The 15,002-nt window shown below is 35.7% G+C and overlaps 1 protein-coding gene and 1 non-coding gene across 2 annotated transcripts; one reads left to right on the top strand and one right to left on the bottom strand.

Annotated features, from left to right (window-relative positions):
- Nucleotides 1-316: 316 nt before the first annotated feature.
- Trnad-guc lies at nt 317-388 on the bottom strand. The gene has a single exon. It is a non-coding gene; the product is annotated as a tRNA-Asp (tRNA).
- A 3,555-nt stretch (nt 389-3,943) lies between these two features.
- LOC124156190 (ubiquitin-conjugating enzyme E2 G1) lies at nt 3,944-14,585 on the top strand. The gene is made up of 6 exons (XM_046530570.1): nt 3,944-4,101; nt 4,657-4,759; nt 7,638-7,735; nt 9,091-9,269; nt 10,838-10,947; nt 11,989-14,585. Exons 1-5 carry the CDS (start codon nt 4,056-4,058, stop codon nt 10,916-10,918), a joined length of 507 nt encoding a protein of 168 aa, XP_046386526.1. The 5' UTR covers nt 3,944-4,055; the 3' UTR covers nt 10,919-10,947; nt 11,989-14,585.
- The last annotated feature ends 417 nt before the right edge of the window (nt 14,586-15,002 follow it).

The following is a 15,002-nucleotide window of genomic DNA, read 5'->3' as shown; positions in this document are numbered from 1 at the left end:
TCTGCAAGGATTTCTCATTTTTCAGATTTGACTGCGATACATTCTCAACTATGCAATGAAGAGTTGCTCTTTTTATACCATTTTAGATAACGTTAAGTAAACCCATCTTGCTCCCTGCCATACATATGGCCGTAAGCATCACAAAAGTTATGATAAACGCATCATGTTTCGATGTTCAATCGCTGCCCGTAAAAAAAATACTGATATGCAAATTAACCAATTCAAAGAAAATCATTTGGGATGAGGATAATATCTTCGTGATAAAGCACTTGACTACTCCTATTCTTAAAACCTTGAACGTATGTGACAAAAAGTTCTCCCCGGCGGGGAATCGAACCCCGGTCTCCCGCGTGACAGGCGGGGATACTGACCACTATACTACCGAGGATTGGTGACGGAGGTGGTGAAAATTAACTATTTAAAAATATAAAGAATTCATTGAGTAAGAGTTTGCCATAAAGTATAAGGAACGAATTAAAGCGTTTCCTTTCCGTGCTTCTAACGTTTAATGGAGGAAGGGAAAACGAATATGTGAAGAAGGAGGTGCTGGTATCACAAGTTTCTCTCGCTCTTCGGCGCTGAACGTGAAGTGACTAACTTATAAATCCACGTGGGTATTCAGGACGTGGGGTAGTAGGAGCAGCGCACTACCACATCATAGAATTCTCTCCTAAATGCGAACGTTTCAAAATACATAGCTTTTTGTGAGCGCGGAGAGATTCCTTATAGCAACGGATGTTATATTGCTCGCTGCGGGGGTGCGATGTATTCCGCCGCAATATTCTCATCGGCGGGAGTTTAAATATTAGTTCTAGGTGTTCAGAGGTCTGTTGTTAGACGATTCTCGAGCTTATTCAGCTCTCACTAAACCTCTCCATGCAGGAAGAATGAGATGTACTACGTAGCAGTCCGCCCCTGTAGACAATTGTACACGGGACACGGAATTCCGCAGGTTAGAACTGCATTAATTTCTTTTTTTGGCGTGGCAGTGTGATAGGTAGCGCGTCAATAAAATAACTACATCTTTTGATTTTAAAATGCTAAGATTTCCCGTAGTAAATTGGTGACTGAAGTCAGAGCGTTGCATCTTCAAACCTTCAAATACAATTTCTCAGGTTCCTACAATTTTTTTCTTTGCTAAGTGTAGACGGTATTCCTCCGCGATAACTCAGATATTTTTAATGCTGGAGTGTCATGGCTTTCACTTCTAAGGTGACTTAAATGCCGTTTCACTCGGGGCACGTAATTGCGCGCATATTGGAGTTGCATTCATTTCTATTTATTGGGCGTCATTGCCCGAATGTACGAACGAAATTATAACAAGAGCTATTTTTCTATCTGACGTCCACGCATTCTCGCATGCGTTCTTGAAATTCACCGCTTAACACTACGAAATTTTGACTGTGCCATCGTGTATAACGGCCTCAAGGTTGGGGATACGAAATACCCCATTCCCCCCCCCCCCCCGCGCTCATTTTATATGAATGAGGCAAATATCTCCCGTGTCGCCAGCGACTGCGGAAGTTACGGTGCCACTTTCTCATCCCCTTTCTCGGTATTTCCTCATCACTCTTTTCCAGGAATGTTACCAAACTCTTGCGAAAACTGTGCATGAAACCATCCTTGCGATTTTTATTATATTTATAAATATAATAAAAATCGCAAGATATTAGTCTTGTAGCATTATTATTTTTTTTCTATTCGTTGTTATGTACAGAACTTTGGCTGTCACTTTACGAAAGTTAATTGCACTGGAAAATAGTTTTTGTTCTACTCCACAGTGTGTGTTTATGCGCTACCGGTTTCAAAACTTTAGCGCCATTTTCAAGGGACTTTAAGTGTTGAAACCGGTTGGTTTTAATCGTCATTGCATATTAGTAAAAAGTCGTACCGGACGCACCAGCGTAATTCAGTTCATTTGCTCGAATAATGTGAAAAACGATACTTTCCATTCAGCAACCATAGAAAAATAATAAATGAATGTATCTTTGAAATGATAATTTAAGCTATCTTATACGCCTTAAGACGAATTGTATTTTAAATATCATTGATCGAGCTCGCTAAATAATAATAATTGTCTCTATAACTTTTCCTTTATCAATTTTGTAAATTAACTCATTTAGTATATGTGTTGATGATATATTCTCATTTATCTTATATATAATATATTTATCTCATTATTCGATTGAATTCCAAATAGCTGCGGTAAATTCATTTTATCGTCAATGCAAGCTATTCGGGTATCCAACCGGGTTGGTGGTATCATGGTTGCCGCCTTTTCATACCTGCTCGATTCCAGCCCCATCATAAGAAGGCAAAGTAGACAGTTATTATTTACGTAACGCGCTTACCTATCATGTGATTGGCGACCTTGAACGATGCGAGGATTTGATCTCCGATCGGTAAATGGGCGCCTCTTGTGTTTCAGAGGATAAAGAAAACATAAGTATTACATGCATACTATTTTACTCCCTCGCCTGATGATACTATATTACTCAGTTAAGCCGTGTTCGTAGAATTGAGGATATTCTTGAACAGTGGCGTAACTAAGAATATGCTTTGGGGGGATATGGGTTGGTTGGTCTTGGGTGGCGCCCCCTCCCAGGCAACGGGAGATCCGGGAAATTTTTTTTAAAATGACATACCTGGAAATACATTTTACATAGTTTTCAAACTACAGATATAACTTTAAGCAGATGCACTTAATACATACCAAAACTAAGACAATAGTCTAAAATATTTGTTTGTATTTCTCTGAGGCTTTGGGAGGGGGGATACATCCCCTCATCCCCCATAGTTGCGCCATTGTTCTTGTAAGATTGCAATATTTTCTTCATCGTGTAGTGCTTCAAGACTGTTCATCATGCGCATTATCACACGAGGGCAGTAGTTTTACAGCATTGGTTTCCAACTCTCTGGCTACGGCAGCGGATACGACATTTTAATCTTATTCCTGTGGTTTCTGAGCACCACACTCGCCTGATAAGCCATGCTCAAAGAATGAAAGACTGCACTACCAAGCGACGAAATCCCAGAGAACCCGAGAATATTTAATTGAGAAAATTTCTCTAAAAAAAGGTACATTCCCAAATATTTTCAAAATGTCGTTTCCTGTGCGTGTTGTCTATCACTATCCACTAATTTCTGTAATTAATCGCTTCCACCTTTCAACATAACCTGCATCAAACTGTTGGTTAATCCTTGCAGTAGACGCTAAATTGCTCATTTGGCATTGTTACGAAAAAAATTGAGTTTTCCCTTAATTTTTTTAGTCCAAAAAATGCGTTTGCTGAGATTTTAAAAAATTGTACCATATTCTTCATTTAAACGCGAATGGCCTAATCCTGATTTCAGCTGAAGCTCAAACTAGTACCTTCCTAAATCCTTTTACATTAAAATTGAAAATATACTCAGAAAGCTATCCCAAATCTCCCCAAAGTTAGTCATTGCTGTTTTATCCCCGGACTCGCAATAATTATGGTTCTTATAAGCTCATTGACACATGGGTGTAGCTTTTTAATATATTTTCAATGTAATACTCCTGTGAATAAATTGGAAGAATTTATTGGAATTTCAATAAAGTTGTATAAATCAGCCAACTGTTCATACCGATTAACTGAGCAGTCGGAAAATGAATTTGAACAACCCCGCACTTAAACGGAACCAGCGCCACCGGTGAAACAAACAACTAAAATCACTCGAGAGAGATTTTAGATTTTGTTCGTCTTTTCTGCAAAAGGTGGCAGCAGCTTACAGAGTATGTATGACATCTGTGGTTAGCAACTGAAGCTATTTGTTTAAATAAACCATCGGTGTGCCACAAAAGTCAAAATACAATATTTTAAATTGATTTGTGTTCGATTTCGTAAAGTTCATCCTTTTAATTTATGCACCGTCATTGAAAGGAGAGAAAATTTTGTAACGTGCTTTCTCATACCTAGCAGCAACCGGCGGAAGTCGCTTAGCACCTCTGCGCATGCGGCCTTGAGGTTTCGAACTCTAGCCATCTTTACAAGGGGTGATTGTTTGAGACGGATTAATTCAATCTCTCATTCATGTCAGAGCCACAGTCAGCTCTTTTACTACGCAAGCAGTTAGCAGGTATGTTATTTAATAATTCTGGCTAATTTTTAATTGCCTAGAGGTTGAAGTTGCAGAATATGATTTCGACGTTTCGAACGGGGAACGTCGACCTCATAACATAGTGGTGGCTTCTTTGTCAAGAGCAGCTGATTCATTCCCATATTTCACTCCTTAGGTTAGCAATATATCATTTAAGCGGACAATTTTCAGTACTCGGTGGATATTTGAATCAATAATTACCTTGTGGTAGCACAAAACGAGATCTTTGGTTAAGTTAGGGAAATTACCAAAAATGTTGATAGTTGAGCATCATTTTTTTTTACACCCTGTAACCTAATTTTTATTTGCTCATAACTGATTTATTTCTCATATTTGTTCTTCTAGCTATTTGCATGTAACTTTTCATTTGCTTTAATTACGACGAAGTCGGAAGGTGCCTTAGTTATAAGGGGTCATCCATTGTTTTCGCTTTCACGGTGAAAGCTTCCTTGAAAACTGAATATAATCGCCCTGAATGATAATTTTTCTGTCGTATTATTAATGCTGAATTGTTTTACCCGAATTTTATCTCAGAACTGAACAAGAACCCGGTTGAAGGGTTCTCAGCCGGTTTAATCGACGACAATGACATATACAGATGGGAAGTTCTTATCATCGGTCCACCGGACACTTTATAGTAAGTATACTGATGAATTTTATTTAGTAGTTATGTAATTAGAAATTTTTATTTATATAGCAATGATGATGGATGTAGATTCGTTCGAAGTATTTTGCCATCATACCAATGCATAATTACTAATCTCTATCGTGAAAGGAGTCTTTAATTTAGCTCTTTTGATTCATGCAGCTTTATTGTATCAAAAATTAACCGCATTTTTTACTATGTAGGCGTATGTTGTACATTTTCTTCAGTCAACCATGTCAGCAGGTACAATTTTGAACCAACCGTCAATTTCATTGTTAGTGATCAGTCTTTAAGGAAATTTGAGAAATAAATTACTGTATAAGTAACAACGTGCATTTCAAACGAATTCGAATAGTAATCCTTGTGCAACTAAGGCTTCCAGTCTCGTGAATGGGTGTGATTTGTATCACTTCTCAAGATCTGCAACGCCTGCTGGTGCGTTTATTTCTAATTTTCACTCGGATTAGTGCTTTGTGAAGCCTCGAGCTCAAATTTTCCCCGACGCCTTTGTTTCTTTATGCTTGTAAAGAGTCATAGCGTCATTTGTTTTTCTCTTCTGCCTTCTTTCTTGCGGAATTTAATGAAAAATATTTTGAGCCCAAAGACTTAACTTCTAATTTGAATGCAGATCTTCTCAGGTTAAAACTGTTACCACAACGAGTTATTGGTGTGTTATCTTGAAATTTGGAAGTCGTCGTTGATTTGACTTTAATGGCTTAAATATGTTCAATGAGGACGGTGGAATTTATTCAACCATGGTTAATTCTTGCATCCGTGTAATAAATATTTAATGAGTTTCGAGTATAAAGTAATGTGGGTTAGAGTTTAATCTGATCATCGACCGTATTGTGATTTGAAGGAGGATGTGGAAATTCCTGTAAGGTGCACTTAGTGGTCAGTGCATTGATGCCGTAACTCATGAAAATGTGTTTTCTCTTCCTCATAGAAATTTGGGTGAAATTAATCGTCCCTAAAATTTAGTTTTATGGCTAAGATCGTCATCATGCCCTGGAATCCTTTCTTAATGTGACTTTGAATATTGCTTGTTTAAGGTGAAGTACGGTAAAACCCTAGTTGGTCAATATTGGGGTAAGTGAGATATGAAGCTCCATTCATGGTTTTTTAGAAGTCAAATGTTTATACCAAAGATAGGCATTGAATAGAGAAATGGATTCACCCCTTCATTATTTGATAGAAGAGTTAGATAGCAGGTTGGAAGAGGGTGTAATGATGCTATAAGCATGAAATTATGATCAACAGTGGCACAAGTATTGTTTGTATTTACTTTCCCTCTGAAACAAAACATACATATTAAACTAAAATGATCATCCCCCTTTCATTTTGCTTCCCAGAGGTTTACAACATAGGTAGTCTGATGCCTTATGTTAAGTATATCCTATTGGCATACAAATGAAGAATGCACATGAATTTACCTTTCCACATTTTTTCTTTGTTCAGAATCATTCTAATCTCATTGCAACATGGTGACATACATACAAATCTGTGGTAAATGATGGCTTGTGGAATTTAGAAAATATTAGCTACTGATTTGGCAAACAAATTCTGAATACTGCTTATTTTATCGTCTCTCTGTAGACTAGTTGTGAAGCGACTTGTCTTTCTCAATATGGTAATTTAATGTATAAATTAGGTTTGTCATTAGGTGAAGTTAATGCATTCCAGGCAATACCAAAATTCTCTTACTCTATCTTATAGAAAATTTCTTCTTTATCAATACCATATTATCCCGTCTTCCTTGCAATCTAGCTGCTCAGTATGTTGGTCTTAATGCTAAAGACTAGTGATATATGTAACCTAAAGAGCTGATACTCAATGAAAATGTCAACTGAATGCTGTGAGACATCCCAGGAAGTGAATTTTTTTATTTTTTCATTTACCTTACTCTTTTAATTTATCGTTGTCTTCCAGAAAAAGATGCATTTAGTATCAGTAACTCTTACAAATATGCCTGTAGTGTGTGATTAGGACATAGTAAAGTGTTCCATTATATTTAATTCTATTGCCTGTATCCTTCCTAAATTCTCATGCAGTGTTAACATTTCTGCTTAGAATCCATTGAGGATAATTCTGTATATAATGTTTTAAGGAACTCCTAGCTGAAAAGCCACATGTTTACTTAATGTACCCTGTCATCTCCACTAGGAGGCTCTTGATTTTAATTATATAACAGAAATATTTGAGCGGGACATTAATGATTTCTGTCATGCCATACCTTTTAAAATGTTGTGGAATGTCAGTTTGCAACTAACTTCTAGTATGTGTGTGCAGCAATGATGATGTATGGCTACCCTATTTGCTATTCAAATGCATCATCTCACTGATTTGGTGGTAATGATGACACGTATTTATATGTAATTATAACGTATTATTTATTGGATGTCTGTCTTTTTTGTGAAAGTTGTAGATGATTGTTTAGTATGATTTTCTTGATTTAAGAATGATGTGATTTTTTCCATTTATTTATTGTCTCGGGGAAAATAATATCGTATAATCCATCAAGTTTTCTTATATAAGCTGCTGTTGTATATATCTTATTTATATACAGAAAGCATTTCCTTGGTATCAGCTTTTTATCCATGTATGGTTATATTGAAGTTCAGATTTTGCTTGGTGGTCAAGTTGTATTTTAATAATGGGATGATTGTTGCGCCATTGTGATTGGAGTTTGAGAAGGTGCATTTATGTGCCATAGCCTATTTTTCTGTTTTTATATTTACAATAATTATATAGCTGCCCATGATAATTCTCATTGCAATTTTTTATGATGTTCCATGGTCACAATTGTATTAACTTGGTAATTTTTTGCATGTATTTACTTTTGGCTAATTTTATCTCTTTAAATTTTCAGTGAAGGAGGCTTTTTCAAAGCTCATTTATATTTTCCCAAAGAGTACCCTCTACGGCCTCCCAGGATGAAGTTCATCACGGAAATTTGGCATCCTAATAGTGAGTAGTCCACTTATTTTCAAAGCTTTTATGGTCATTATTATGTCATAATGTGGGAATACTCTCATGAGTGTTGCTTGCCTCATTCTTGGCTGAACGACTTGGCTTGTATTCCTAGAACTAAATATTTGCTGTGGTTGGAAATGCAGTTATTTTTGTGACTATCTTAATCTGTCCTATTCTGTGATTACTCGTAAGTAGAAGAAATATTTATTTTTTGTAGTGAACTCATTATCCTTTGAAATCTTTTCTGATGACCCCTTTAAGAGAATGAGTTGTTCATATTAGTCAATGGCAAAGAAGTTTTATGTTATCACTATCATTGTCTTTTGATCGTTAAGTATCAAGGATGTGATATTTGGAAATTTGATATGGAATAATGTGTTTTGTACTGTTGGGCATATCACAAGGATACGGAGGAAAATTAGGTGCATATGCTGAGTAATAATAAAAAAAAAGTACTGCTGTTTAAAACTCCAAACTTCGTATGTGCAATGACAAAGATGTAATGTTTAATGCATAAAAATTTAAAAATTTTCAAAATATTTGCTTGTTAGTTATTACAAGATATCAAAACTAAATTGTGCCAATGTTCTTTTAAAAAGTGAAACTTAACTACAAAGAGGTACAAATTTTGCATTAGAAATTTTCAGAATTTAATTATCTGATAACCAAACCATCTCAAAGAGAAAGCAAGTTCAATGGAAATTTGTGTTCTTTGGAGTCACAAGTGCTTTCCTTAGAAGATTTTTGAGACATCACTCAGGGGAGTTTTTTTTAATACAGGAAAACTGTTATCTGTCACAATTGCTCTCATCAGTAATTTTCATTGGTTTTCAAAGAATTGTATGCAAGGACTTAATCTCTAAATCGTCAGCAAATTATTTTTGTTGTTACTGTGCAGTAATTTATGATCTCATTAGATATTTTTTACATTTGACTTATGTTAACAAAAAGGCAAAATGCCTTGTAGATCTTTTGATGTCTGGTTCTTTTGTCCTAATGGTTCTGTTAGTGGGCTCATGATTGGTGTTGATAAACAAAATTTTATCCTTATAGTTTTGCTCTGGTGTGGTGATGCTAAATTCAGTCCTTCAAGGTTCTTTCAGAAGATGGTAACTTGTGAAGGAATCCTGTTGTTTTATCCATTTTTTTTATATTTCCTCAGGATATTGAAACACTCAGTGAATTTCATTTTTCCATTTCATTAGTTGCTTTTTACAGGGCCTTCTGATGTACAATTTAAAAAAAAAAGTTTTGAGAAATTACTCAAATTTTTAGTTGGATTTACCATAGTAATGAGCTTATAGATCTATTCTCTATTCCACTAATATTGTATTATTTTTCATCCTCAGTTGATAAGAATGGAGATGTGTGTATCTCAATTTTGCATGAACCTGGCGACGATAAATGGGGATATGAAAAAGCTTCTGAGCGATGGCTTCCAGTTCACACTGTAGAAACCATATTAATCTCAGTGATTTCAATGCTGGCTGACCCTAATGATGAAAGTCCGGCTAATGTGGATGCAGCTGTAAGTATGAAATTAGTCAGTTTCTATGTATTCAATTTGCCCTGAACTGGCAAGCTAATGGTTGTGCTGAAAGTAGTTCCCCGGCTCCATGGCCTGCCTTTATGATGTATCTATATAGGGGTAAATTGTTCACGTACAAAGCTAGCCAGAGTGATTTTTGTGAGACTGGATATTACTAGGAAGCAGCTGGATATCACGTGGAGAGGTGTTGGGATTTTTATGCTACCATGGTGCTAAATGGTGGGTTGCTGGCTGATCAGTGGTATATTTTTATTTCACCTGTTATAGTGGCACTTGCCCACTTCAAATGTATCTGTGATTGAGCTGTCCAAGGGATAATGTTCTGTGATAAGGTGGTTTCCTATCTTATTAATTGCCTAAATCGAAAGATTATTACTCCTGGAGTTCGTATTTCATGCTTTTAGATTTTTAAATGACGATATCTATTTTTCGCGATTAAATGAAAAGTGAAAATTTTCAAGCGTGCAAAAATGCGACGGCTAAGTATGAATGCTGGGAAAAGCTCGTTTGACGTCATTCTGGATCCAGCTGCCACCGTGAGGCCACTTTGGTGCGAGACTGTGTGCCGATACAATGCAGGCTGCTAGCAGGTAGCACTTGGCTTAAATAAGGATTATTAATACCCTATAAAATCAAGGAAACTTTCCGACCATAGGCAATTTTAATATGTGATTATTAAGAAATGTTTCCCTGAGCTATGTGCCACATGCATGCATTGTAATCTCAGATGATATAAACCTCCTTACTACTCGTTTAAAATCTAGGTCCCTGTGATGTCACTGGGAGTGGCATCGCAAACTAGTCTAAACTGGGATTTCTAAAACCGAATAATATGTACATTATGAGTACACTAATGTTGGGTAACGAATGGCAATCAATTCCTTTCATTTTCTTTGATGAAGGAAACTACCTTATTGTAATGTCATCGTCTATATATGTAGCATTGAGAATTTTCTCAGTATGTCTGCTGGTGTGGAATGGTAGAAAGGAGTTTAGAAGTAGCAATCATTAACCATAATCTATACTGTTCCAAACACTTAACGGTGATCTTGTATAGTAACATTAAGTTTTTCAAAGGAATGAATCATGTTAGGGAAAAGAGAGCTGGTAAGTTTCTTTTTCTCTTATAAGGCTAGACATTTAGTAAGTCCTAAATTCCCTTTCTTTTCTCCTTTCATAATTTTACATTTACTTCCCATGAATTTTGTAGCAATACAATTCAAGGACAATCATTCATGTTCTTGTACTTAATGTTAGTTTTGCCTTTAAAAATGTGTGGCTTCAGTAATCAAATCCATCCAGTTAAGCATAATGATTTGTCTTTGGGAAAAAAATCTACTCTTCAATGCTCCTAGAATGCTGTGAAGTTGGTGTAGAAAAGAGTGGATTGATCTTTGAGATACCATCAGGGGATTTCCTTGTTATGTAACCTATGATTGTAACTTACTACATATTTTACAAGTTTGTTATTATAACATAAGGACATTATTACCTTGACAGACTATAAATGCTCATTTTTTGTAATCTATTTTATTTTCACATTGCAGAAAGAATGGCGGGAAAATTACACGGATTTTAAAAGAAAAGTAGCCCGGTGTGTTAGAAAAAGTCAAGAAGAATGTTTGTAGGATTAATGTTTGGATAACAGGAGTTCAAGGTGAGGTTAAATATTTCTTAAACAATGTGGACTCATTTGCAGAATATTTCTTTGCTATACATTACCTTCCTTATCTTAAGTATTCCTAATTAGTACCATTGATGCCTTCAATATTTTTAGTAGTGGTTTTAATGTGGCTAAGAGCCCATAAATCCTGAAAGATATGTGTTTTCTTTTTCATTTGGATATAAATTTATAAACATGTTTTTCATAATTCAATATCTTCAATTAAGAATTTTCTTTTATCAAGAATTTCTGAATTAACGGAAACTGATTCTTAGATTAATGAGCATATAAGTATAAAACAAGGTATTTAATGTATTCTTATTAGCCAACTGCAGATACTTATACAAGTTTAAAAGTATGCTTTTTTGCAGTGTTGATGCAATAAATATTATTAAGTGGTGGGCATTACCACAAATAGAGTTGACGTAAAAGTTTAAAATAGACCTGCATCTGACAGGTATTGATTTGGTTAATTGAGATTATATTAGTTGCAAACACTGCCTCCTCAAAGCTGAAAAATGAGTAATGGGATAAAATTGCTGCAGAAAGAAACTGCCCTGTGATTACAGTGTATATGGCCACTTTGTTGAAGGCAGAAATTTTTAATCGAGTCTATTTTTGAGTTAGCAGTAGGTCCTCAAGTAATATGGGTACTATTGAGAAAATCCTAATAATGTTAATTCCAAAAGTGTTTAAGGAATTCAAATATAACAAATCTTTTTAATTGGATTAGCCATAGTCTCATACAATGAAGACACTAGTTGTTGACTCTCATCGGTTATTGTCAATTGAGAGGATAGTGGTTTTAAATCTAACTTGATGAGGACAATGTGGCATGTGAAATAAATCTCATTGGCATAACCTGCAAGCCTATTCATCTATAATGATTTTGGCACCTTCGTATTCACTGGTTGTTCATTGTTGTAATTCCATCCATATTTTGTGATCTTCTTTTAATTTAATGGCTCTTTCTTATCTACTGTCATGTCAAGGTTGTTGTTAAACCTAAGTTTTGTGTATGTGGTGTGCTTTCAGGGAGATGTGCCGCCGAGATGTGGGCAAGATCTCAGGGGTTGCGGAAGGGTCGATGAATGTGTGATTTTTAAAATTTTTTGTAAAAATTAACGGTCACAGTGTTTGTCTGTTAAGTGACACTGGCTCATTTGGAGCGTTTCCAATGGCAGCAAATTAGCTTGTGCTGGTTATACACCTCCCCCTGATACAAATCCTCATCCCACTCTCACCCACACCCACCATTCACCCTGACAAATATCCAGTTACCTCCGTCAAAACCTCTCATGTATATGTCATATGATAATCCTTCCCTCCCGGTCCCCCTTAATGACTCCCTCCCCCTAAAAAAAGTGGAAGATATGAAGAATGCTTCGCCGGGATGAAACTCCCTCATCATCTCTCACTTAATCTTTCCCCCCAAGCAAACTCGACCATGGCCCCTGGGCCCCTGAGAGGGAAAGGTGGAGTGTTCTGAATCCAAGATGGGGAGTTTTTAGGCGATAAGGCGTGTTTGTTTTGCATTATTATTTTTCCCTTGTGTTACTTTTTTGTGTGTAATGGTGTGCCGAGTGTTTTGGTGGGACCTGAACATAACTGAGCGCTGATGGTTGTTGGGAGTGGTGTGCTGGGCGAGGACATTGTGTGCAAAATTATAATCGTGCTTTTATTCCACATTACTCTTCCCCGTCTGCCACACACGCGATGCTTGCTCTAAATCGGTTGGGAGCATTCCTTGCATTACATATTTCCTCCTTCAGGGTGATTGCAGCATGCACCAAACGATTTGTGCTTAAATAAGGAGATAGAGTGTGAAAGAAGAGGCATATTGGAGAGAAATAGTGAGGAAGTATGAATTTTGGATGTCTCTCCAAGTAAAAGTGTTGTAAGAACTCTATAAAAATGGACCTGAAGACTTAATTAATGGATACTTTTGCCCTTAGTGATGCCACATCTCACTGCTGGATTTACAACTTGTTTTCGTATCATTCCTGGTTTTTTAAAAATATCGAATATTTCAGTTCCCAGTTCCTTGTTCTGATGATGTTCCTTTTTAACTCGCCCACTTCAGTGCCGTGAGTGTTCGAAGTCCCTCCATATTGCTTGTCTGATCCATAGTCTTTCCTTTGCTCTGCTCTTTATATCTTATAAGCGATCAATTTTAAAATTTGTAGCTTCTTGTGAGAAATTGATAGTGGTTTTTGCATGAAGTTTGGAGTGAATTAAATCCAAGAGTTGCTTTTATATGAAACAAGTAAAGAGTAACACAAAATTAAACAGTTTTATCCTACTTTCTTCCTTGTATTCTACATTATGTTAATGTCAACGAATGGTTTACAGGATTTTCATCTTGAAAGAATGTTAAATTTACACTATTGACATGTACTGAGTGGGCTTCTATGAAAATAATCGGGCATGTCTTCATATAAATATCCTTGATTGCTTTGACACTGATAGCATTAGGCCTTTTTACTTTTGTTTACCCACCTTAAACCTCCCATGTTATTGCAAACTTTTTTCATTCAATGAGATGCTTGAAACTTTGATAAGATGCTGAGAACCTGGTGGTGAAATACATATATTGCAATGAAATTTAGTAGATAACGTTGTTTTAAAGTTTTTGGATGTTAAGTACATAATTCCTGTTGGCTTCTTATATATCAGCACCTGATGAACAGCATTTAGTCATAGCTATGATGAGAGCAAAATATTTATTGTTTTTTACTCATTTTAGAAATGCATTTATTTTAATTTTCTCATGTCCTTTGTGTCAAATCAGCAATTTGATGAACTAAAAATACTCATTATTTGGGAAATGGGAGCAGCACATAGTGAATGTAAAACTGATTTTTTTAAGGATTTATTATAATTTGGTCTAATAATTTTTGCTCCCTTAATGAGTTTCTGGTATATTGACAGTTATTGAAAATATGCGTTCAAGTGGAAGGATTGCCTAAAATGTTAGGTTTTGGCAGGAAGACCCGCTTTAAACTTAGAAGTATGTTCTCCTTGCATCAATGAATTCTTACCATGCTTCTGATTGCGAGTTCTTCTCTGGTTTTGAACTATTATCTCTCATGTTCCAGGCCTGTAATAAGGGGTTTGTTATTTTTCCTTCATGTGCATTTATTTAAAGTTATAGCCAAACTGAATTAGGAGTATCACCAGTCACTCATATTTAATGTATATTGGAAAATGGCCTTGGGTTTGGAAACATGAATTTTAAACTCAGGTGAAGTATTTCATGGATGTTGAAATGCTCAAGACTATCAAATGGGGGTTGAGGTGGCTTATTGTGTTAGTGAAGTTATGGAATGGCTCTGTCAACACTACTTTCTGTTTTATTGCATTGATTCTGATATTTTGTGTTATTGTCGAAAGGCGAATATTTATGTCCCTTATACTCTTGATTTATATTGTTCATGCCTACGCCAAATCTGAATACTGGCAGGGCTTTACTGAATATTGTTCTAAATACCAATTATTTAATTATGATAATTATTGTGAACTGCACACAAATTTTGAGTGATGAATGATAATTTTTGTCTTGCAAGGATGTGATGTGTGGTATTTCTCGCGAAGTCTTTAGTAACAATTTTTCAATAAAATTCTTAAAATTTTACTATTTTTTCCTGAGCATTAAGGGGTACCTTTTCACTAACTCTTCCTCAATTCTTCAAATGAAACACAATGCACACTGAACATTCATGATGATAGTTGATTTTTTTATTGGTTCCTCCACGATGTCATTCTGCAAATTTATCACAGTGTTCATGGCAAAATTGGCATGATGATTCAATATTTTGTCATTGTCATAGGTTGTGGTGGTTGACATTTAGTGGTGTGAAGGAAATCATTTTGTGCGTAAAATTATCATTTGTCTCGATATGTTTTTATGTCTTGCTACATACTTAGAGTTCGCTCAATGTCTAGTTTTCCTGGGTAGCTTTAATGTGTTCTTCTGTCTGGAAAAATAATTTTGCCTGTAATGGGGAATTCCACTGAAAATGAATGATTATGCGATAAAAAATATCCTT

The sequence above is a fragment of the Ischnura elegans genome, chromosome 3, assembly GCF_921293095.1.
Source record: "Ischnura elegans chromosome 3, ioIscEleg1.1, whole genome shotgun sequence".
NCBI lineage: Eukaryota > Metazoa > Arthropoda > Insecta > Odonata > Coenagrionidae > Ischnura > Ischnura elegans.
This window is presented reverse-complemented; position numbering and strand designations above follow the sequence as displayed.

Coding starts and splice junctions, on each gene's coding strand:
- LOC124156190 (XM_046530570.1), top strand. CDS start 4,056: ATGTCAGAGCCACAGTCAGCTCTTTTACTACGCAAGCAGTTAGCAG. Junction 4,102..4,656: donor ACTACGCAAGCAGTTAGCAG/GTATGTTATTTA, acceptor ATTTTATCTCAG/AACTGAACAAGAACCCGGTT. Junction 7,736..9,090: donor GGAAATTTGGCATCCTAATA/GTGAGTAGTCCA, acceptor TTTCATCCTCAG/TTGATAAGAATGGAGATGTG.